Raw genomic sequence first — 26,037 nt, 5'->3', positions numbered from 1 at the left:
AACTAACCTCATGCTTCTACCTACATAAGAAAGMAAGCTGCCTCCTCCTAAAACCAGCTACCTCTAGAGTCAATGTTTACATTTTCTGTGACATTGCCAGGCAAAATGCCTGTCTTTTCATTAATTTTCTACCATCTAGTTAGGAGACCTAAGTCTGACTTTTGCCCTGGAAAAAGCTATAGCAGTTCCTTAAAACGTGCTTCTATTATATGGTTTGCTGAGGACTTCTCCATCAGCTAGACTGTGGTGAGCMTTGGGGACACTTTTCATTTCCAACTTGCCATAGCATAAAAACACACGGCACACCCTGTCCTACTAAAGATTTACATTCTAAAATAGAAGTTGCAACAGAGTCTTAGCTGCAGTCCTCACAATGGGAGTTGCTTCTGAGAAATTCTATATTCATGGTAATTATTAATGGCCTTTAACTCAATAATAATTTGACCAATTTTCTTCATATTGTATTTTGCAGCAAAACAAACAGTTGGGTGCCATCTTACAGTGAGTTCATTGCTACAAAAGAACAAATGTAAATACTTGATAACGACGTACAGCTGCAGAGCTCAGTGTTCTTTTCCTTCTGTTCTAAAAGAATTAAGCCTTCTCCTATGAACTATGAAAATATCATGTTTGTGATCAGCAGTAACCAGACACTCCGAGATCTAGGCAGCAGAGAGACAATTGCTTCATACATAATAATATCTGTATAAAAATGGAGATAATAAACAAACATTTAATTTTAAGACTAGACAGTTTAGAGGAGTACTAGAAAGGGAAGCATCTGATTCTCAGTGGATTACAGAGATACATGAATGTCTAACCCTCTTAAACTCTTTTTTTCTTTTTTATTTTTTTAATCCCAGTTGAAGTGAGAAGTCATATACTTAAAATGTTTACACTTTAACGTGTATGGAAGTGATATTATGCTTTTCAGTTCATGCATTAATTGTATCTCTTTACCCTACTTAACTGTAATTCTACAAAATGAGTGCTACTTTAACRACAAAAAATAAACTCTTTGTTCTCTGAGAATCTAGTCCTTTCCAGGAAATCAGAACCATGTCTCTATGCATGTCTAAATATGAATGTCTAAATTAGGAAAGTTCTTAGACATAACAGATTAATCTACCCAGTTTTAAGATGGGTTTCAGTTTGCCTGCACATAGCCATGTAAGTCAGTCACCCACTGAAAGCTAATCGGCTACATGCCCTTGGTAAGCACTGGAGACATAGGTGTCTACAGATGATTCATTATASTTCAGGTATCTATCTTTAGGTAGGCACTACTCTCTGGAGATGACTTTCTCTGCCCAGTAGATACAGGGGGAATCTATGTGACCAGCAAGATGTTCAATTTAATGGCTAAAATTAAGTGAGATGCACCCTGCCATAACTGAATTACATGGGGAACTATCATTACTTGAGAAATAACCAGAAATTACTCAAATGTCAGTACTACTACCACCCTGAAGAACAAATCAGAACAACACTTCATCCCCAAAAGCCCTCCAGAAACAGTCCAGCTCTAGAAGTCATTGGAATTCATATTCAAAGATATATTTTCTGCCTCTGTGATTCAAGCTTGAGGGATGGAATGGGAATTAGGTCAACCATGATCAAGATACAAGYTTTTTAGAAGGAAGTAAGAAAACATATTGAAACAAATGGGGCCCTAAAACCAAATCAAAAGTTGAATAGGAATTGTCCACTGCCCTGGTTATAAATATATAACTTATAGTAAAAGGAAAAGTAAAAACTTACAGTAAAAGGTAAAGTAAAAGGTCTGTGATGTTAATGTAACAGATCACACCTCTCAAAGATGAGGTCCTGTTTTTTTGGTTCATTTTCACTGATTAGTGGAACTAGTTCTTTTCCAATGCGAGCACACTGTTAAATCATTAAACAAACATACTTTTTCAAAGTTCTTATGACAGCCCCCTTAAAAAAACCCACAAACCTTGCCATACAGCTGTCTTAATATGTCCCTGCAGAGTAAATTTGAAATGTTAAGAACACTAACAAACCGCTACTTTGCAGAAAAGTTCATGAAGATTTTAGTACACTTGTGGAATACAGCTTGCTTAGAAGGAAGGAGATCATAAAAATGCCATTTTGAAAGAGATTAGAACTCAAAGGCACCAAAATTTGAAAAGGCTACTGCCTTTCAGAAAATATATTACAGCTTAACAATGTTACGTTTTTTGTCTAGATGGTGAGAGGGAGGAAAGGAAAAATACAGGTAAATTAAAACAGTTTACAAAATACACTTTTGCAGGTATGAGGTCTTCGGATGTGACAATATAATTGTTATAGTSTAATAATATGATTAGAAGAATCATGTATTGGTCAATGTTTGCATGAGCAACATTTAGAACAGATCCTTTACCTATTGTGCTATTGTTAACTGCCTATAAAACCATTTATTCTATTATACAGGCTAGTATTTGAATATCAAGAAGAAACCAGGGGCTTTGGTAAACCACTACTTATGAATTGTTATTGCTGGGTGTGGCTTGCATATTTGGAATACCGAGTTTTATAAATTCAAAATGAAAGAGTATAAAAGTTTGTAAGTCAACTGTCAAGGTTCTAGTAATTAATTCGAGAATGGTTATAATGATATCCAAAAGTTTAACTTGGAGAAACATTTCTCCTTCTGGGACTTCCTATATCAAGAAAGATGTCTGTTAAAATTTTTAAGTTGCTACCTCTTTTTTTTTYYTTTTTTTTTAATTGAAGTTTTTAGTTCGTTTCACACAGTTTGAATAGTTACAGGAAAATAATAAAATAAACAAGTTTCAATTCAACAACTCTCTTTTCTGCAGAAAGTAATTCTGAAAATCAACATGACTACAAAGAGAGAGAGAGAGAGAGAGAGAGAGAGAGAGAGAGAGAAACAGAGAGGGAAATGCAGTATTTAAGTGTTCTTGACAAATTGTGCCCAGAAATAATTGTCATATTAGGAAAAGATGTATTCTAAAATGTAGAAAAAAAGAAGACTTAAACATTAATCAGATTTATGAATATTAGGCTACTAGAATATTCATAATTTTTTCTCAGAATTACAAGAACAAGTATCACATTTTCACAAATGATTCAATGCAGCCCTATTTTATGTAGCTGTTCATACCTGAAACTGTAATAAAGTAAAATRTCTTTGCTGACTCTAACTTCTTTTTAATTAAACATTAAATGGAGAAAATGAAATGAAACATCTCTCCCCTTTATCAGACTGCCACTTAATATCTAACTCAAGCATCTTCTGTGTCTTTTCTTGAAAAGCCTAATTCCCCAGGAATTCACCCTTCCCCCATGAAACAAAGAATATATATAATGGCAATCACTTTTCAACACAAAAGAAATGTRTTCTGCCAAATCTAGTTTTGAAAGAGCAGACAATTGTCTTGATTTTGTTAGGAACAGTTTGTGTTCAACACAGTACAATTTTTCACAAAAGACTGCTCAGTATAAGACTTCTAGTGTTTCACTGCATGTATTTACTAAGCATGAAGAAGTCATTTTTGACTTCACCAGACTTTTTCCATTAAGAAAAGGTATTCAACTAATAGCAAANAGAGAGAGAGAGAGAGAGAGATGGACATAAATTCCTAATAAAGTATTCTCCCTATTTGGAAGGCAAAATTAAATAGCCTGTTTTAATAAAACTAGAATGACAATCCTAGTATGTGCTGTCTACCCTTCTTATGAAACTATTTTTAAGATATATTTTATATGGCATGTACATATTTGGGAAGTTGCAGACTTCCTACAAAATACATGTTTTTATGTTACAAAACCCACAGTGTGTTATTTTTCAAAAGCATATTAAAAACATAGGGCTACAGAAACAGTAAGATGCACAAGGTAATCACAAGCCTGCTGTAATCTATTGCAGAATGCTGRTGGCTCGTGTTTTCTTTCTCTTGCATAAGCAAAGCAGAACTACAAGGGAAAAAGGCTGTGAGCTGTTCAGTCAAATTTACAGAGAAACTTCTGAAAACTGAGATTCAAAATCTAAGGTTATATCCTGTATCTGCAGGAATGAAGAACCTCCCCAGACAGATGCCTAGCTCACGTACTATTTTCCTTTAGCAAGTTCCATGATCTGTTACTAAAATTCTTTACTGATTTACTGCTAAAATATTCATTTCAAGGTATTGCAGTAATATATTTCAGTTGTATTTATACCATTGACTTTCTAAAGACAAATATTTTTTCAATTTTTTTCAAAGAGTTTACTCTGCAGCATACAGAATCCCACTCTTTAGGGATTTAATACAATACAACAGTTAGAAGGCATAAGGACCAGTCAAGCTTCTTCTCACTTCACCAATGGTTGAATTGAGCCTGAAAGCTAAAGAAGCTAGAAAGGTCACTACAGAGAACCATATGGTTTTTTATGTGGCCCTGGAAAAAAGGAGGCTTGAAAGATGATCTAAAGATGGGGAGAGACCAGATCCTGACCAGATTCTTTTATATGAAGTAAAAGATTGAAGCCTTTCAGGAACAATTCTGCTGGGGTTCCTAGCAGAACCCCACAACTTCTCTGCTAGAACAGATGCAGGATGTGTATGTACAGACTTCTTGCTCTAAAAATCATAGGACTAAAAAAGAATGTGGGAACTGCAATTAAATCCCCCTTCTACTGAAAAGAGTCGAGATTTCCCAGACCAAACTCTAATTGCTGGGTTTTTTTTTTTCCGCAGCTGATCCTTTTTATTTAGCAGTTTTCTGAGTCTCAGTTTGAGTTGCACTGGAGAAACCTGAAATATAAGTATCTAATAAAAATGAACACWGTCTGGGAGGGGGATGTGTAAAGTAAGAAAATACGTATGTCATTGTAATACGACCTCTTGAAATTAACTACTTTTTGGAAAAGGTGTAAGATCAGAACATAGAAAGAAGTGCCAAATATCACACCATATAAAGAGCTCTGGCTGAAAATACAATAGCTCTGCTTCTGCTATCACAGTGTCAATAAATAAACATAATGAAATTCATGACACATTATTGCATTGCCCTATATTGCCTCTATTCATTGTCATATGAATATGAGCACTGCAGTTAGACTGGTGTTTTAAGAGGGATTTTTGAAAATCTTACAAGAGAGCTTGATTCGACTTGTATCAAAGTAAAGATGGAAGTATGGAAAAACAAAACAATAACTCCTTCACTTGAACCTGCCACTACAGTTGCATCCAATATATTTACACTGTTCACCAGTGATATGTACTTACTGAAGCTACATTGTCAATAAAAAACACATTAAGAACCTTTTGAAAGAGCTTCCCTGTCAATTAGACTGCAGATACATTCTATCGCTCCAGTTTTCTTGTCAATTTAATATACTGGATCATATTAACAGTACTGGCTTGTCAATAAGACAAATCCGAATCCTATTAATGGAGTTATACTGCCAATGTAATCGGCTTCCTATTTATCGAGCTCCCCAGTATTTGCGAAAGCTGTGAAATGGGATTATAAGGTTAGGTTACATACATCTGTCTCTATATTATATAAATATTTTAGGAATTGTTTCCTACTGTATGAAAAAACATGTTTAATCACTTTTTTTCCCATTTCATAAACTTCATACAACAGAACAGTATAATAGTTTACCACCTCTAAGAAAACATTGAATCATCCTCTTTTACCATGTTAAGTTTTCTGCTTACTCTAAGTAACCCTGTAATTTTATAAGGCAGTCTACTGTGTGGCACATACATAAGAGAAGTGCTAAGGGACGTATACACTCCATCCTACTGGCATGAGATAACATCTGTACCAGAGAAATAAAAGAAAGGAAGTAAAACAAATTTTAGGAACAAAATACGAAGTACTCCACAATTTCAATGCTTATTTAGTCCTTTTATCATCCTATATAATCTTGGTGTAATTGAAGCTTGTAAGTATAATTTTAGTGTAACAGAGAGCCCTAGAAATAATTAATAAAAGATAGTAGTTCATGCATAAAAAACAGTAAAAGTTCAGCAARCCTTCTATTTAATAGAAGCCTTAATGAAGTTGAACATTAGTTGCTTTTAACAACATTCAATATTAAATAACTACTTTGACTGGATTAGCAGAATATACAACAGACCATTAAACCTGATTATATTAAAAAAAAATTGCTAAAAAAAAAGAAAAAAGAAAAAAAGTAATTGTATTAAAATGTACTGGGCATTCCCTTATCAAATTAACTCTCTGGACCTAACTCGAAAATATGGATTTAAAAACTACGGTCCAAAATGACAGTTAAAGGTCAATGAATCATGATGCCGGTTATATTTTCTGGTAGCAGATGGGTGCAATGAAACCTAATGATTGAATTTGAAACGCTTTAATGCACCTTTTATCTATGGCTCCCACCATGTTGATTCTACCTTAGTATTCCTAACAGATATCATGTTTACTATCTAACAGACACAACTACAATTAGCTAACTAGAATGAAATCTGCAGCAACTTATCACAATGTCCAGCTTATTCTAAGAATATCATGCCGTAAACTCAAAGTAATAATACATATGGGACAATGTCTTTGATAGCAATAGTTGCTTGATTTTTCATCCAAATTTACAAATTCAACATTGTCTAAAATTTAAGACAYAAAAATTAGATGGAGACTTAAAAAAAACTAGAGCCTTGAAATTTAAGGAGACAACTGAAGTACTTGTTATAATTTCAAAAATATTTTTCTCTGTTTATAATCTTTTTCTGTGTGAAAACAACCTTATCATTTCTTCTTTTCCTTCATACACACAGATTCTACCATATAACRGCAAGCTCCTGGCAATTTATTTTTAATTTTGAGACATATCTGAAAGCTCTTGCTCAGCAGGAATTCCCAGTGAAGCCAGTAAGCATTGTAGAACTTGTCTTTATGACTGCTGTTTTTTTCTGAGCAACATATCACAAATGTTTTCTGAGTAGAAAAAAAACAGTATATAAAAGCTGCAACACTATATGATGGGGAAGAAGATCAAATGATGGCCTTTTAATGTTGACAAACTGTTTTGTACTCATAATATTTAATAAAGAGAAAACAGAGACTCTGAAAATTTGAAGTCTGTTAAGTCTGTGTTAACATCTATCTATTGTGTTTACCTTACTCTGTCCAGCCCATACTCTCACTAAAGGCAACAATAAAACTCCCACAAGCCATGACCTAAGGTCCATTGAAATCAATGGATGTTTTCAAATTGGTTTCAATAGCCCTCGGATCGGTCTGCTTACTTCAATTACAGGATAAGTGAGTCTTTACATTGGGTGCTTCATTCCCACAGATACATATGTTGTATGCTGTAGAAAGCTGCAAAGGAGCAAGAGAAAGATTACAATAGAGAAAGAATCTCTYAAACATAATATTCCTCTATCCCAGCATATGGTCTTCTCTACGGATGGCATTTAAACACATTTGTAATGGCACTGACAGGGAAAGGTGATCAGCTAGGGAGCAAACACTGTATTAACACAAGACTCTAGCTCTATGTTTCCTTCCTACAGAGTGAAGAAACAGTTAGCAACAAACATAAAGCAGGAGTTGGTCCTGAACCCACATTGCCTGCATAGAAAACATGCTTAATGAGGGACACTGAGGTTTTTCCCCTAGGTGACAGTTTGGAGAACAGATATAAATCTAGATCACCTCTTTTCCTTTAAACCTTTAACTGTATCCCCTTTCTCTTCCTAACATCCTTTCCTGGAAAAGCAACGATTCCTTTCAATGACTTAGCAATTAGGGGGAAAAAAAGGAAAAAAAAAATCACAGATGTTAGAATCTGCTTATTGCCTCCTGTCTGATTTTTTTATTTAGGTCATGCAACTCTTTATTTCAACATTCTGTTAAAAAACTCAACAACGTCAACAAGATTTTCTACAAATACTTTGTGACAGGATATAGAGCCCTACTTTCATGCAAATACTTTGGAATAACTCTTTCCTCCTAACATTAGAGAAAGACACGCCACTAAATATTCTGCTTAAATAATGGCTGAATTTAYGGCAGAATAGTAGATCATTAAACTTTGCAACCTCACATCCCTGTGTAAGGAGATTTTCAACTGCAAAATAGTGATGAGTTGATTTATTACTTGTGACATAAGATAAATAATTTAGKCTTGCACAAATTTAGCAAGAACTTTTGTCCCTATATATACTTTAAAACAGCAGCAGTCATGTGCCTCCAATGAGGTACTTCATAAAATGCAAAGTTTGATCTAATACACTATTAATACAGTAGCAATGGTGAAATAAGCTTGGAGAGAAAATTAAGATCTTTCTGATATAGGCTTTTGCACAATCATCTCTGTCACTTCAGTGACTGACTGCAAAGACTTCATACAGGACTATGTATATTAAGTTGATTCAGAAGGTGGAAGAGGTTAAAAAAAAAGAAAAAAAGAAAAAAAAAAGTCTTTCTCAATAGGATTGCCTCATATAAAGCACAGCACACTTATCCAGGGATCTCTACAGGCTCAACAAACTCAAAGGCATTTTAAACGATGAGTTGGAGCTGGAAATTCTTAACAGTCTGAGGGAAGGGAAGAAAAAGAAAAYGTCTAACCTTCTCACTACATCTTTCCATTTCAAGACTCTGAAACCAGATTCCATTGCTAAAATAAAGATCYACATAAGAAAGGTTTCTCTATGAAGAGTCTAGGATGAGGAGAAGTCTTCTCTCTGTTCGAAATCAGCGCTGGATTTGTCAGTACCTAGGACACTGCTACAGGTTTCACTAGAGGCGGACGGAACATGAATGCTCATACTTGTCTGAATGGCTAGAGTACATTAAGTTTTTGCCTCTACATTTAATTAGCAGGAAGCTCAGCCAGCATGTGAGCACTTTCATCAAAAGAAAATAAATGCAACAACTGAGTAATACTCAATGTTTTGTTTGTTTGTTTAATAATGAACTTTGAAAGAAAAGAGTTAAAACAACCTTCTCTAAATAACGCTCACATCACAGAAGCCAAAACCATAGTCAAAGAAAGGGGGAAAAAAAGAAAAAATAAATAAAATAAGAAACCTCTTTCTAAGTGTGTGTGGGGAGCATGATAGGTAGGTACAACATAAGAAATTTCAAATAAAAATTCATGCAAAGGGAAAATAAATAAGATTGTTCACACTGCTCTTCCTAAATATTCAAACCTTATAATGTCTAACATAGACTAATGCTGCTCCCTGCAGGTGGATCATGAGCCCACATGAAGCCGTGCCAACTTCACTGGGACTCAACATGGAGTGAAGTCTATGCACTCAAAATGACCTCTGGGATCAAAATCTGTGTGTGCCATTCTGCTATACATACATTCTCAAAACTTTGTGTAGGTAAAAAAGTTCTTKAGGAGATGAATTAGATTATTTCCACGGCAAGTTATTTGTTTGTGTAGCTTCAGGTCCTCATCTTGTCTTACTGCTGTTCCTTCCTAAATAGCCCATTATGCTTTTGCAAAGAAAACAAGAAACATAAAATACTAAGGGCCAAGTATGGCCTAAAGTTCACACACAGCTTTGTTAACTTCATCAGAAGATTCTAAAAATGGATAAACTTTGRTTTGTTGGTTGTTTTTGTTTAAATCTTCTCAAGCATAAAATAATATAAAATGCTCTTCTAAAATMCACAAAGATCAAGAGCAAAATCAATCATCCTCCATGAAAACAGAATTAGTATCTTACTCTAGGACCTTGTGTGTCATGCTTCAGAGTAGAAGATTTCCAAGGAAATGGTGCAGAACCCTATTTCTAAAGATTTGTAGCAAAATTGCTGCTTTAACCTTAACCACAGTGCAACAAACAGTACTAATATAATGATGATCCAAACTACTAACAACCTTAAGAATGTACAAGAAACAGGCAGATACTGGCAGAAATTAATCTGCCATTTTCACACATCTGCCCAAGGGAGGTATTGTAATTGCAAAAATTTACTCTTAGACTGCTGAGACTCATAGTAATTATGTTTTTTTATTTTATTTATTTATTTTTTTTAATAGAAATAGCCACGGGTAGTAACAAATTGGGTTTTGAGATAGGGAACTGGGCATGCATTCTAACCCAAATTACTGTGTAATTGTCTTTATTATAAAATACTATAGAAAACCTATGGCTCAAAATTTAAATCAGAACAAACCCTTTCCTTTAAATAATCTCCTTTAAATAATTCTCTCTCCAGCTATTTAACATGTATGCCTATTTCTTCATTTACTGATATCAGCAGGACCAGTACGACTGCAAGCAGTTTATCTCAGTCTGAAGATCTTTGACAATACTAGCTAAAATTCCTGAAGTTTGTATTTGTTTATARAAGCAGTTTTCTCTTGATGTACTTTTTAATTCAAATAAATCAGATCAGCAAGTTGGTCAAAATCTGGAAATCTAGCTACGCACTTCTAAGATTCCTCTGCAGGAGCAAAGTAAAGAAGGACCAAGAAAAGAGGCTGTGCTTCTGTGGTGTACGTATATATTAAATGAACTGAAATTAAAGTGCTCTTCAAAATTCTAGAAGTCTGTTTGAAACAAATGTGCACATGAGAGTCCTTAAAATGAACTATTTTACACTTGCAAGAAATCGTTATTTCATTGCAATCACTTTATCGTGATGGTGAGATGTTCACTGTTGAGGAAGATATATATAATGATAGTGAATGAATAAATAATAAAATAAATTCATGTAGTTATTTCTGCCTTTTCCAATCTTCTATTCAGCTAAGCCTGAAAAGAAGCTACAGGTGTTTTAAACAGATATAACACTTTTAAAGACTTAGACAAAGTGAAGGCTATAATTTGAAAGAAATACCATAAAACTCCTTGTTTACCAGTCTTTTTTTGCCCTGGAGCTACACAGCTGACTGATAGGTTCTTTACCTCGAAGCCAAGGGACGCAAACTACCATGTGCTTTTTAATACCTAATGCTGTTAATAAAAGTGATTGAATGCTGATTATGCTCACATTTCACATGACTTATACCTCCTCTTCATCATTACTCTCAGTCCTGAAGGCTAATAGTGGGGTGCACAGTTTTAACTAAGATGTATAACTTGCACCATAAAGCAGAAAATGAGGTTCTTCCTTACCTATACTCTTGCCTCAGGAAAACATGACAATATAATTTCTCTCTAAATTTGAGGTTTTCTATTAAAAGACGCAGATTAACAGTATCTTCCAAAGCACACAACTATCTGTAGATCATAAACAATATATAAAAAACCTAGACCTGCATTGCTAGCTCATCATTAGCTGGCTTTTTGTCCAGCTAGATAGCTCTYTTGGAACCATGTTGCTTCTGCTTCCATGTACCTGCACATACATATTCATACATACACAGTTATATTATCTGAAGTGGAGTCTAGACATTTAAATAGTTTCCAAGACTTCCTGATAGGCATTTAAAAAGCTGTTAAATTCATTTTTCCTAAGCACTCTAAATTCCACTATATTCTTATTGTCATTTGATCCACTGAAATGATGAAGAGATCAGAAGAGAACACACTTGGTACTTTACAGCTGTGGCTGGATAATCTTGCTCATGATCATCAAAGCAGGATTGTTTTTATGATCTTCAAATCTGCATATCAAATTACACAAGTCTATGCAAAAAAGCAAAAAAATCAAATATTCAGACATCAGGACTATCTCAATAGAGTACTAGAGAATGCATTTGAGGCTAAGTGAAATGAACGGCTTTTACAGCTTTGCAATGTTTTTAAAGCAAAGGAGAGAGCAACAGGGAACAGTTCAGCTAATAAAGACTAACAGATTCAAGGCTGAATTCTGCACATACTTGCACATATCAGCAACTCTACTCCTGTAAGTGATCTCTTTAAATCAGTGGTTCTACTGACCTAAATTAAAATATTAACTGAGTAACTATTTGAAGGATCATGCCTTGTGAGACATAATACTAACACAATTATACATATAAAAGAAAGTTAGTTTCTATAGCCCTTGAAATTACTTACGTGCTGATTAAGGAAAYGATACCACTCTTTTTAGATTTGTGGAAAAACTGTCATAGCAGTTTTGTTGTCATAACTGTCTACTGCTCAATAGCAGTAAATGAAGTCCAAGTGCTAAATCCAAAATGCATTATTAAAACAGCTGCTCTTTTTCTTTTTTTTTATAAAGTCAAATTTAAAATTTTATAGAATTTAAATAATGGCATTAAGTATTAATGAAAATTTGTTTTGCCCACTTTAGCTCACTTTTTTTTTTTTTAATTCCTTTTTAGTGAATTGTAGCTAAGCAATCTTAACCATAAGTGGTTGCTTAGCAATCAGCAAAGAACTAGGCAGAAATGTAGTAAGTAAAGATACTGACTGACATGTTCTGTGTTTGAATCATGGCATTCATTAAAAACAACAGAATGACATCAACAAAAGTTTAAAACGGAACTCAATAAATGAATACACATAACTGTCTTTAGGAACAAATTAATCATTTACAAGGTATAAATTGTGATTCATATGTCAGTTCTCTGTAAAAATTCTTTAGCTATTATTAAAAATACATTAAAATCCTTCAAAATTTTGATGAAGCTATTATTTACCTTTTTTTTTAATTCAATTGTCAAGTGTGCTTCCAATGATTTTAAAAACAGTATATATCTACAAAGCAAGCAAGAGTTTATAGCTTTGAAGACCTGAAATTGATTTTTAATGCACCAGCTTTCAAACACTACAAAGGCTGCTCTCTGCTGATAAAGACAGTAAACAAGAAATTGTCCTTTAAATGTTCCCTCTAATGTTTTTCTTTAATTAAAAATCAATCAAAAAACCCCATTGCMACACTAAAAAGAATTAAAATTAAGACATTAAAAAATGTTTAAGGTTTTTGACACAGTATGTATTCACATTAGAATGAAAACTTATGATGTTACTTTTGTTTACTTGTGTTATTTTAGACTTTCTTTGCACTGTAAACATTGTTAATCCAGAAATAAAAACACATAAAAGTAGTTTATTGCTGAACACAGCTATTTTTATTGAGTAGAAACATTAAAAATAAGATGAAATAAAACCAGATGTTATAAAACTACTGAGGTAAAATGCTTTTTAATACCTTTAGATTATTTTAATATATTCCTTTCCTCTAATCAGACCAAAGCCTATTTATGTAGATTAGTTACATCTAGAGTTTCATTTATCCAACCTGTATTTATCCTTTGATCACAAAGCTTGTTAACTTAAATGGTCTTTTATTGTTATGATTCGTTTTCCCATAATTATGCAGTTTAACTGTCTGGTTTTTTTTTTGAAATAAATATATGCAAACGCGCCAATCATATTCAACAGTGTTATGCTAGATGCTCAATGAACTGTAAGAGCCATTTCAATACAATAAAACTGCCTGGAAGCATTCCAGGGCAAGGACTGCAAATATCAGTAATCATAGTGTCACTAGAACTAGTACAGGCAAATATAAGCGTGTCAAACATATATCAATAGATTGTCTGAAACACTGCCTGGAACTAATTTCACATGTCTATCACTGAAAGAACTTACAATGCATCGATCAGAGGTCCCACCTACACAACGGAAATTATGTGCTTGTATCTTGCAACAATACTTTTACCTTTGGAGTCCTCCTTTGCCACGCATTGGAGCCTGCAGCACAATCACCCGGTATGGAACGTGGATACCATCAGAAACTTTTATTATTATTACGGGTAAAAGTATTTTACAACCCAGAGGAACTCTGGACTGATACAGAAGTGACAAAAACACTAGAAAGGTCTATGGTTAATGTAAACACTGTATTCACCTGATGGATTTTACTTATCCAGCTATGCTTTAGCATGCTAAATTGACAATAGTTCAGCCTGGGACTGATTATTTTTAGAGTTGAAAGAGGAAATACGCCCTCACTGCACGGAAGTGAAATGCAGGTGGATCTTTATGCTGTCCTATGCAAGTCACACTAATAATTGCCTGAAACAATTCAATAATGTCTTTTCTTTATATGTACAGAGACTCCTCAATTTTGAGGAGACATCTCCAGACCAAAAAAAAGAGGTATCTTCTCATTTTAAGTAAGAGATGAACCAATCTTATGCTATGCCTTCTGTAAAGGTAACAGCAATAACTCGTTGAAGCAATTCAGTAAAGATATGCTTCTCTTGTGACCTTAATAAGCAGCAATTGTATGCAGCAGCCTTTGGGATTTAGCTAGAAATATATGACTACTTAAGGAGGTTATATAAAGCACTGCCTAATATCCTAATTAACAGGAGCATTCATATGTATTTGCTTTTTCTTAAATGCAGTACTTAATACTATTTTATTTAAAATTATTCATAATATTTTTTGACTCAGAATTGACAGCAATTAATCCAGAATCTTCTGTTAAAAAAAAAAAAAAAAAAAAGTCTATGGCAAAATAAAAAATAAAGATTGCACTAAAAAGACCATGACAGATGTATTACAAGGGCTTAGAACGCACCCTGGCTAAGACTTATGTCAGTTTACTCAGTTACATCCCATTATATCAGTAAAAAGCACACCAACTAGTTAATCTCCCCGCTTCTCCCTTAAAAATATAAGTGAAACAAAGCCCTTGAATGCTTCTTATTCAAAAAAAAAAAAAAAAAAAAAATCCTTGAAATGATTTTGTCACTCTCTTCCCAGTACTATTTTTTTTTGTACGTGTGTTTAAGAGCCTGTGTTCCCCTGAGAGTTTTACTTTTTACCTATATTTTGAACCCTTAAGCATTAATTTCACCCACTTCTCTGCTTAAGGCTGAAGAAGTGTTACAATTGAATGTATGAAGCGTTCAGGCTATCTGCTGCAAAAATTTGTCCCAATCATTCTACACCAGCCTTTTGACATCAATGCATTGCTTCTCTACTTTCAAAGACAAAAACAGGGCTGAGTTTCTGCTCTGGTCAACAAATCATTGTTTAAATTCCTCTCACAGAAAATTCTTACCTGTTTGGAAATACTGATACTAGAAGCAAAATGTCTTTTCTTTATATGTGCGGGCATTCCTCAATCTTGAGGAGATATCTCTAGACTGCTGCCATGAATTCTATACGCTTTCTTCAGAAAGAAAACAAAAACTCAAATATGTATATGCTTATTATATAGATTGAATACTTCGTGCAACAAAATCTAAAAATAATTTGGTGGGGCATTTTAACCTTTGCAGGAATATTAAAGGAAAGAGAAATTAAGCAGGATTTTTTTTTTTAATGTGAATATTGCCTGGTAAATTAACATTTCCTGAGAAGGAAGATGACGAAAGTAATAAAATTTGCTTCAAATAAATAGGAAACATTCCATTTAAAAACAAATATTATCTGATTTATAGTCAAATTTTATGACTTGGGCAAAAATTTTTTGTGACATTTTTGTCTCATTAGAGAAACAAGTTTCTATCTATGATTTCTTACTTCTAAGTGATATTTGAAAATAATTCACATGTAGGTAATGATGATTTACCAGGTAACAGTATTTGCTGAATTTTAAGGATAATGGTGTATTCTTTACACTTTTTAAAAAACATGAAAAGAACATGTTCAGCAAAATGTTCAATGGAGTCTTTGATTTCTTCTTTCAGCTGCACACCTGATCATGTTACTATTCAAATCATAGCTATAAAATCTTCTAAATTCCAGTCTCCTCAACTGTTGTTTGTAAAGAAGCTGTAAAAAAATCACAAAAGGTCTAAAAATAAGCTAAGACCACTGTTCTTAGCTTCAGTCAGTGAAAATCTCAGTCACAATTTGATCTTGAACCATTGAAATCAATGATGAAGTCAAAATTATGCYATTGACAGAAATAGAAATAGGCCTGTGCCTTTGAGTCTGTGTAGGGAAGGATAACAGCAACTTGGCCGTTTTATTATTAAAAGACAACTCATCAAAGGATCGGTTGTAAAATTGGACTGATAATCGCACATTCACATGAATTTTTCCATTTAAGACTTAGCAGTGAAAGTGAGCATCAACATGAGGAAAGTCAACTTTAAGAGCTGTTGAGACCTGTGGTCCAGTAAATAYTGTATTATTCGATGCATTTATTTTAGCTGCACTAACTTTCTTTATYGCTTAAACTTTTCCTCTATGAAGTTGCAAATTCTATGGAGACATTATTATTCTTAATTTATTGCTTAATGAGAATTAATATTCTAACAGTATMATTTACTTTCTTACACCAGTATTTYCTACTTCAACTTCTTAAATTGTCTTTTCCTCTATTGTAATTTTTTTTATTGCTTAATCCTATAGCATACTGAGCATTTGGCATTCATATGAAGCTCTGTACTTCAGGAATGCTCTTTTTGAAATAACATTGCTTTAGACCTTACTGATAAGAAGATCAATACCCAAGATCAGAGCAGCTGCAATGCAAAATTGTAGCTCAGTCCTACTTACTCTGCTTGTTTCAGTAGTCAAGGTGGATGCCATAGGGAGCTATAAATTATCAGATCTGGTCCTAAAATGTATGTAGTTTGTGTCACAGTTTTATGCAGTATATCTTGAAAAAAAAAGAATATTTTTTGGGAGGAAAAAAAAAGTATAGAAAGGTCCCATCTTGCACTTCTTCTGCAGCCAACCCTTGTATTGACTTCAATAAATAAGTAAACCTAAAGCTACAGAACTATGTAACACATTTAACACATTTAAAGGAATTATTTTGCAAGACATCTAACCTTACCATACAGATTTGAAATACTACCATAATGCTTCTTAGCCCAGTGGTTCCAAAATATCATCAGATGACAAATTAGTGTCTTTAGATATGGGCCTAGAATATGTAGCTGTGAAATCCAAAATACTGGTAATTATAGTGTACAAACCTGCAAACTTGTAATGTGCAGAACTCCTCATTCTCCTCTCWGTGTGTAACGTTAACTTCTACCAGCTCTACTGAGCAAAAAGTAACATTCTTCAATGGCAGAAGAAGAGACGGCACTCAAAATTGATACCTCTTTTGAGACAGGAATTTAAAACACTGAGAATAAATGCAACTTCTGTAAGTAAAGTTGGTTCTCCTTATACTGCAGCAGCTGCGTACTTCTTTCTGAAAATCCCCAYTGAAATTTCTGAGCAGAAGCTTCTCAAGGCAAACTGTGGAACAATAGCATATCTAATAAAGAGCAGCGTGAATAAAGTTTATGGATTTTTTTATTTTTTTTTATTTTTATTTATTTATTTWTTTTATTTCCCCTGAAGACTGTATCCTCTTAGATACTACTAGACACTTTACAATAAGGCTGCACTGGGCCTTGGCAGTAATTGTTGACACATCATAAACCACAGGTGCCTGAAGTATTAAGAATAACCTATACTTAGATTATACTTTATTTTAAAATGCTACAGGACTGCCCACTACTGTAGATGTAGCGCTTCCCAGCTTGACAGCCTCCTGTAACGTTTCATCTCTTTTTGTTGTTGTTTAATAAAAGCTGTGACCACCGTTTCCATTATGTTTTCCTGTCTCATTCCTGATATATTTACAAATCTCTGCACTGCATCACAAGTATAATAATAAATAATCTCTAGGATTATCAGTATGACTTGCAGATGTAGACAGTTTTCCTACACTTTAAAGAATCAATTTCTAGAACCTATTTTCCTTTATCCATTCACACTTTTACTTGCTAGAAACTTGAAGGAAAGGAAACAAGGGCTTGCTCTTAAGAAAGAGCTCTTAAGCTTTCCTGTGTTAACATGAACTGATTAACATAGAACTTTTTTAAAGGAATGATGTGAACATATGTGCATACGCAGATTATTTTATGTCTGTTTCTTCAAACACAGAGTAAAATCCTGTTTCTCTTAGTCAGGTGAGCAGGCCAGCTTGATTTACTCACCAGAATGAGATGAACAGAATTTGCCCAGGAGTCTTTAAGGTCAATGAAAAAAAAAATATTTCAGTTTTGTAGAGATTCCATTGTCTTCCCAGCAAAAATGTCTATTTTGGATCTTAAATGATTCAAAGCTTCCCAAGAATTTTGAGTCTGGCAATCAGGACTACATAACATTGGTTTATATCTAARTATTTTCTTTTAACTGAATTGCCCTTTGGAAGTACTGTTTCTACAATATGCTTAGAATATGATTGGTGAAGTTAAAAATGATGAAATATGCTAATATGTAGTTGTTTTAACTTCTCAGCGCATAGTTAAACACTATTCTTTGTATATACCATTCTTAAGTGTAGATTAAATCACAAATAGCCTGATTTTCAGAGGTCCTAAGCACTTGCAAGTTTCTTGTATCAATAAATGCTCAAAGTATTCAGCATCCTTAGCTATTTATCCAAAATTCTATACATATATAACGTATGCATATTTAAATCACTTAATTACGATTTCAAAAAACTTCATTGTTTCATATAAGCAACATATAAAACCATCAGAAATAGATAGATGCTGCAAAGAAGTAAGAAAAAAAGTCGTTAAAACTTGTTACTAAGGTATAACAGAAGTCACTTAAAGAGAGATAATGTTAGACTGCTCTTACTCATGATCAGGCCGCATTTTATTCAGCTGCTGGTCCTTTCGGGTCAGCCTGAAACCCATAGTCACTAAATAGCACCTTACTCCACAGGTATTCATTGATTTTAATTGGGATATCTGTAGGATAAAATACTATCCAGCATAAATAAGGGAATCATACTCTGGTCTATTGACTTTACTGACTCTGACTGCAAAGCAGAACAAGTGTTATGCACTCCTAATAAGAGTGAAAAAATCTGGATCTTACTGAGAAAGCAATTATTTATCTGATTTTAAATATTTATAGAATCAGTTGAATGTACTAAGTAATACAGCATATTTTAAATATATATGTTTTAATAGCAATCTCCTGCTAGAGAACTCTGCCATTAAATACTTGCTGAGAAAATGAGAGTGAAGGAAAGCAGTTCAGTTGTATGAATTATATAGTGCGGGATTATTGTGGCTCAGTAATATTTCTAAAAAAAAATAAAATGAATATTTGCTAGAGTACACTTGCACAATCATTTAGCTCTGTGTTACTGAGGTAGTGAAGAAAATGCTTTTGGAATTGATTAACGAAAGGCGATGATACAGCAGCTGTTTGGATTCTGTATCTTTTTTTTATACTGGCTATACCTTTGATTCCTAACTGTGCAATTTACTTTTCTAGAAACAGGTTTCCTRGAGCAATTAAGGGTATATTAGATCCAGAGAGAGGGCTCATCATTTAGACTTTCTGTATAAGTTTGCAATTTGAATTTTACATGATCTGGAAGTACAGTACCAGACACAAAGTAGCATCTATGTTCTAAGTACAAATTTTGTATAAAATTTACTCTAGGGATACGGAGATATAGAATATAAAATATATTTTAATAATACAAAAGTATAGTAAAGAGGACRAGATTTCTCCACCTAACTGCTTTAATTCTAGGTCTTTCCCAAGCAGAGCCCAAATACCATGTGTTATATAGTGTATTTGTTTTTTAGTATAATTACAAAATACACTGTTAATAGTATGTTCAATTTTTCACTAGTGAAAAATGAGTGTTTCCTAATCTATTGGTTAGACCACCTAAATATCCAAAACACTTTGTATAGATACTAAGGGAAAACAAAAATAAAAGATATGCCAGTATGTACTAGGAGGAATTATGGTTAACATTTGCTACGGTTACCATATCAAAAACTCTTACAGAAACCACAACACACATTTTAAAGGGAGGAAATTCCTCTTTTAGCTTTATATAGATCTCAAGAAAAAAATCATGATTGATATTATACAGTGAACACTGTAAAAAAGGAATCATATTTTCCATAGGGATTTTACACTACAATTGAATCTTTACTACTCAGTAGCATCAATACATGAATTAATTGCTTTATATAAACATTACATGGTTGTAGGAAAGTATTATTTTCTATCTTTCAGTAACTAATACACTTACAACTTGGAAAAAAAAAGCATTCTGACCACTCCATTTAACAGTAAAAAAGTTGACATTACTTAAACAAGTGTCATTGAAAATTACTTGTTTTTAAAGCATGAATTATAAACCAAATTATCTTCAGTGTGCCCTAACCTAAACTTCTTCCTGAAGTGTCACTTTTTGTTAAAAACAATTTCAGATTTTAAGTATTGCTCTACTCACCTAATCAACAGCAACACCATTTTATAATAGGCATAAAATGAAATTGTTTCTGTGACACAACTCAATAAATAGTGGGTTCAGAATTAGTTCATAGCCTTGTACAGACAGCCTTATTTTTTTTTTTGCTTTTAACGTAAATATTCAACTTACGGAACTTACGGACAATCAATTGCTAGACTTTTGGTTACTTAACTTGCCAAATACTAGTGGCTACTTCTATTTATTTTATAAAATTAGATGCAGCTGGCAACTAGAACATTCGATGTTCACAGACCGCACAGTATGATAATTCAAAGGTATTGTGAATTTTCTTCTAGTACATCAAGTGTCTACAGTGCAACTTCTTTCCCACTAGCTGCGTACACAAAATGAGTCTGTGTCACTTCTGATACACTCAGCTCATTCCCCTATGACTCAGAACAGCATATTAGGAGAACCACAGGACAAAACAGATATGACATTTCAAATATATTTAATAGTCATTATCCAGAGCCTGCATTCAATCCAAACGTTAAAAATCACTTTGGAACATACCTGTAGTTTTTGAACATTAAGATGCATTAATCATGAAGTAATACTTTATATTAAATCAGCTGGAGCCACTGGAGCCAAATTCTGCCCTCACTTTCAATCTGCAAGTTCTCCACTCTGGAATATATCTTCTGAGCTTGTACTTTAAGCTATTTGCTAACAATTAAAATGGCCCAAATTCTGCCATTCCTCACATTCACAGAAAGTCAGTAATACAGTGTGGATATAACTGACAGCAGAATGCAGCCRAGCTGTAATTTCTAAATGAGCTTTGGTATAAAACAGAGCATGTAAGTCTTTCAATATAAAGCAATAATCAATATTGATTCAGGCTACTGGAAATTTGACTAGTTGTTTTGCTGTTTTATGACAGCATGTGAATTTTGTTAACATTTGGGGGTAGGAGGGAATCACTGCACACATTTTTTTCTACTTGACTAAGCAAAATTTTTAACGCTGAAGGTYTGACTGTTTATGGGGAGAGGAGGAGGCAATGGGGCCCCAATGATACTGTTCTGCGTCAAAAATAAATATTTATGTATATATATTCTGAAGAAGGAAATAATTTTTTTAAAAAAAATCATACATCTTGGAAAGATAGTTCATATTTACATACAGAATTGGAGGGCTATAATACACTGTTGCAATAGATGTCCTCAGTGTGTAGAGTTTCTCCCATGTTCTGTTAGTTACTGCAAATGACATGACTACTTCAGATRCGTCCTCCCCCTTCTCCACCCCAAATCAAAATAAAGCGAAACCTGTAGATGATCCCAACTCTGTCTGATGATCTTCTGGGAAAATACCCCAAAGTGCCCCAAATGTATGAAATACCTGCCTGCACTTTCACATGCACCTCTTTTACACTGCTATAACTCCATTTACTTCAGGGCAGATTTACTTTTGAGTCACACAGAAAACACCTGTGTGACTACAGAAGCAGACCCACCAATGCGATCTGCTTCCACTTTTATATTAAGACCACCTCTTTTAAGTGACTTATGTTGGTCCCTTCAGCAGTGCCTTACAGCAGATTTCACTGCAGACAAAAGGTAAAGTTAAACCAGCGTCTAAAGCGAGGTCCAGGGTATTCTAAAAGTCTCCTACCTGAATTATGGACATCCGGCTCGGGGGAGCCTCGCTGGCGTTAGTCCCTTGCCCTGTGAAGCTGGTGTGGCAGCCCACATGTCCCTGGGGTACAGTCAGGTTGTTGGAGGCGGGCTTCAGGTACATCACCTCAGACCTGGGAGAGCTGAGGGGCAGGCGGGTCTGGTAGTCAAAGTACATGGGTGAGGTAGCCAGGGATGGGCTGCTCACCACGTTCATGACATTCAGGGGGCCCCGGCTGTCCTCGCCCTCACTGGGCACCAGCATAATGTCATTCTTGCTGATCTTCTTCTTCTTGCCCTTGCCCCCTCCACTGCCACTGCCTCCTCCTCCCCCGCCACTGCCTCCCCCTCCTCCCAGCTGAGGGTGGCTATACTCGGCAATGCGACAATTATACGTGCGGATCTCCTTGTTCTCTCGCTTGCACTTCACGGCAATAGTGATCATGGCAGCCAGCAAGATGATGGAGACAGTGCTCAGGGTCACGATCAGGGGCAGTGACAAGTCCCAGTGTGGTCGCCGATGCTGCTCGCCATTCACCTGCGGCTCGCCAGCCTCGGGCAGGGGCCCGGCCAAGGCCCTGACAATGAGCTTGGCCACTGCAGAAAGGCTGGGCTTGCCATGGTCACTGACTTTTACCACCAGTTCAGCCACAGGGCTGAGCTCCTCCCAGTAGGGGTGCAAGGTGCGTATCTCACCACTAGTTGGGTCCATCTCAAAGAGGTGCTCCTCATTGCCTTCTACAATCTCATACGTGAGGCGCCCACTCTCCCCAAAGTCACTGTCCAGGGCGCGGACGGTGCCCACAGGGTAGCCCACACCAGCATTGCGAGGCACCTGTAGCTCAGCAGTGTCATTGATGAGGGCAGGTAGGACRATGAGAGGTGCATTGTCATTGACATCTAGCACGGTTACACGTACTGTGGCATTGCTCTCGCGGTGGGGCGAACCTGAGTCCTTGGCTAAAACACGAAACTCAAAGTGCTTGGTCTGCTCATAGTTGAAGCTCCTCAGGGCGTAGATAGCACCATTTGTGGGGTTGACAGAGACGTAGGTGTAGATGGAGACATCGCCAACGTGCCCAGGCAGAATGGAGTAAGAGACTGTCCCATTTTGGCCCAGATCAGGGTCCTGGGCCAAGACAGAGCCCAGGTACTCTCCGGGGATGTTGTTTTCAGGCACCTGCAGCACATAAAGGCTCTTACTGAAGCGGGGTGGGTTGTCATTCTCGTCAAGGATTCGGACAGAGAAGGACTTGGTGGAGTTGAGCGGGGGGCTGCCCCCATCACGGGCTACGATGGTCACATTGTACTCGTCCTGTGCCTCACGGTCCAGAGGCCGGTCAGTGACCACAGTGTAAAAGTTGTCATAGTTCTCCTCCAGGGCAAAGGGGACGGCACCGGGCCCGCCGCCACCGCCCAGCACCCGGCACTGGAGCTGCCCGTTCTTGCCTGAATCTCGGTCGGTGACCCGCACCAGGGCAATGACTGTGCCTGGTGGGGCAGCCTCGCTCAGCGCTCCCTGGCGAACGGAGACAAAGCCAATGGTGGGTGCGTTGTCATTGCGGTCAATGAGGCGGACGGTGACCTTGCAGTGTGCGGGGATAGGGTTGGGCCCCAGGTCTCGGGCCTGGACGTCAATCTCAATGAGGCCGTTCTCTTCATAGTCCAGGTTGCCCTTGACACGGATAAGGCCGCTCTGTGGATCGATGCTGAAGAGGTCACGGACGCGTTCAGGCGCGTAGCCGCTAAATGAGTAGAGCACCTCCCCGTTGGTGCCTTCGTCGGCATCCGTGGCATTGAGGTCGATGACAGCAGTGCCCAGTGGCGCGTTCTCTGGCAGCTCCACCACGTAGGAAGCAGCCTCAAAGACAGGGCTGTTATCATTGGAGTCAATGAGACGCACATTGATCTGCACAGTGCCCGAGCGCGGTGGGTCACCACCATCCAGTGCTGTCAGTACCAGAGTGTGGTGGCTCTGCTCCTCACGGTCTAAAGGCTTCTGGATCACCAGTTCTGGGAACTTTGTGCCGTCACCACGGGACTTCACATCGAGGGAGAAGAGGCCATAGTCATCACGAGTGAGCAGGTAGGTGCGCAGCCCATTGTCTCCRGCATCTGGATCGTGAGCACTGGTGAGGGGGAAGCGGGTGCCTGGTGCAGCATTTTCTGAGATGTCCATGTCCACCTGGTCAGAGGGGAAAACCGGTGCATTGTCGTTCAGGTCCTGGATCTCTACCTTGATCATGCAGATCTCCTGATCATTGGCGAAGACCTCGAGTGACAGCTGGCACTTAGCGCTGCGCCGGCACAGCGCCTCACGGTCGATGCGCTGCTTGGTGTAGAGCAGCCCGCTCTCACCGTCCACATCCAGGAGGTGCGGGGCTGAGTTCTCCAGCACCCGGAAGGTGGACTTGGCGCCACGGCCGCCGGGGCCRCCGCCGCGCTCCGGGGGCAGCAGCCCGCCACCCGCCGCGCCCGGCTGCAGCCGCGCATCGCGGCCGATGTTGCCGATGACCGTGCCCGCTCCCTGCTCCTCTGGCACCGAGTAATTCAGGTTCTTCAGCGACAGGGCGGGAGCCCAGCAGAGGAAGAAGCAACAAATGGAAAGGTACATCCCCGTGCAGGGGGTGGGGTGGCAGCAGCTGCAGCGGCGACCAGGGTTGTCCCCGTCTTCTCTGCCTCCTGCACTGGGTTTCTTTTTCCTCCTCCTGCGGTGTCTCTCTTTTTTTTTTYCTCGCCTTCTCTCTCCCCACCCCTATATTTTAAGTTCCTGAACCTGTTGCTCTAACACATCTGCAGAGACACAGGATGAGAGGCAGCAAATGGACCATGTAGCTCAGAGGGAGGGAGCGATCGGGAGGGTGAAGGAGGGGGGGAAGCAGCTTCGGCAGCGTTTCAGTAAGCGTTTGCCGTGCTCACGATCCCCTCGCAGTTACTTCGGCTGTCCAACTTCAGCAGTGGGAGGAGGAGGAGGAGGATTTCAAAAACCAGAAAATTTGCAAAAAGATCTTGTCCTCTGGGTAGGTGAAGTGTTCCCGATCCTTGAATCTCCGATGTACAAAGGATAATAAAAATAATAATAAAAAAATCGGCAGCGGTGGTTGTTTTTCTAAAAACAGTCAAAAAGATTTTTTTTAATAGGTGTATTTATATATACATGGGAAAGAGGGTGGCCACAGGGCTGTAAGCAAGGGAAAAAAGCTTATTTGCTACTCATCGCTTGTGATGCCAATGATGGAGTGTGTGTGTGTGGGGGGGGAGGTGGTAGGAGGGAGACGGAAGGGGAAGAAAGTCTGAGCTTGTTGTTGAAGCCCTCTTCGTGTGCAGTGAGAAGCAGTGAAATGTCTGATTGCACCGCGGGGTTGTTGGTTTTCAGGGAGTGTTTTGCTGCATTTAGAGATCTAATCTTGCATTGCTTGCGGCAGCGAACTGCATCTCGCTGCCATCGGTATTTCCCCCTCTCTGTCTCGTACGCACTCACTCTTTCCTTCCCGAATCAGAAGACGGGGGAATGGGAATTGTAGTGTAGAAAGGGAAACACAAAACTGGGGGGGGGGGGAAGGTGTCCGGATTTGTAGTTTCCTTTCTCTCCCTCTACTACCAGCCTCACACACTTCTGTGGAAGGGGAAAAATAATTAAGAAACCCACCAGCTGATCATCATCAGTAGCAGCAAATATATATATTGTGAGAAATCACAGGCTGTGCTCGATCAGATGCACACTTGGGTTTCTTTAAGACAGGCCAGTAGCCGCCGCCACCACCACATCCTTTCCTCTCCGTGTATCTATGCGTGTGTGCGTATGCGTGTCTGAGGAGCTGCACTTTTCTCGATGCAGTTTAATTCCAGTTTGCTTTTCTCTCGAGTCGAGAGGAAATCAACAGGCAACCCATGGCTCTGGATTTAACACACAAATTTAAAAAGAAAAAAAAAGGGGGGGGGAAGAGAGAGAGCGGGAAGGGGGGGGGAAGAAAGAAAGAAAAGCACTACACACTCTCTCTCTCAGTCTCTCGCTAAAAGGGAAACAGTCTCTGCATTCACAGGGCTGCGCTGTCAAGTGCCTCTCTTTTCTTTCTATTCAGCATCTCCTTCCAATGACACTGCCTCCTAGTCCTCTTCATTTAGGGGAGGGGAGAGGAAGAGGAAAAACAATCTTGGGGATGAATAAAGTGGCAGATCTTTTAATCGACTAATTCGCTTATACTAAAACCTACGCAGTTCCGTGGTTGGCATGATGCATTTTAGCAGTCCTCTCGAGCTCCAACAGTCTCTCCGGGCATCTCGGTTGATGTGTGTGTGT

At 37.3% G+C, this 26,037-nt stretch overlaps 1 protein-coding gene across 1 annotated transcript in view; it reads right to left on the bottom strand.

Annotated features, from left to right (window-relative positions):
• The window catches only part of PCDH17 (protocadherin 17), an 86,499-nt gene that overhangs the window by 59,567 nt on the left and 895 nt on the right, over window positions 1-26,037 (bottom strand). Inside the window, exon 2 of the mRNA XM_085309482.1 lies at window positions 21,736-24,846. Coding sequence (XP_085165608.1) covers window positions 21,736-24,351 — 2,616 coding nt within the window. The 5' untranslated portion in view covers window positions 24,352-24,846. The remainder of the gene's footprint in view (window positions 1-21,735; window positions 24,847-26,037) is intronic.

This window comes from Rhea americana, unplaced genomic scaffold (genome assembly GCF_003343005.1).
Source record: "Rhea americana isolate MKP2758 unplaced genomic scaffold, rheAme1 scaffold_3, whole genome shotgun sequence".
Classification (NCBI taxonomy): Eukaryota; Metazoa; Chordata; class Aves; order Rheiformes; family Rheidae; genus Rhea; species Rhea americana.
The sequence above is the reverse complement of the archived record's forward strand: the minus strand, read 5'-3'. Positions and strand labels throughout refer to the sequence as shown.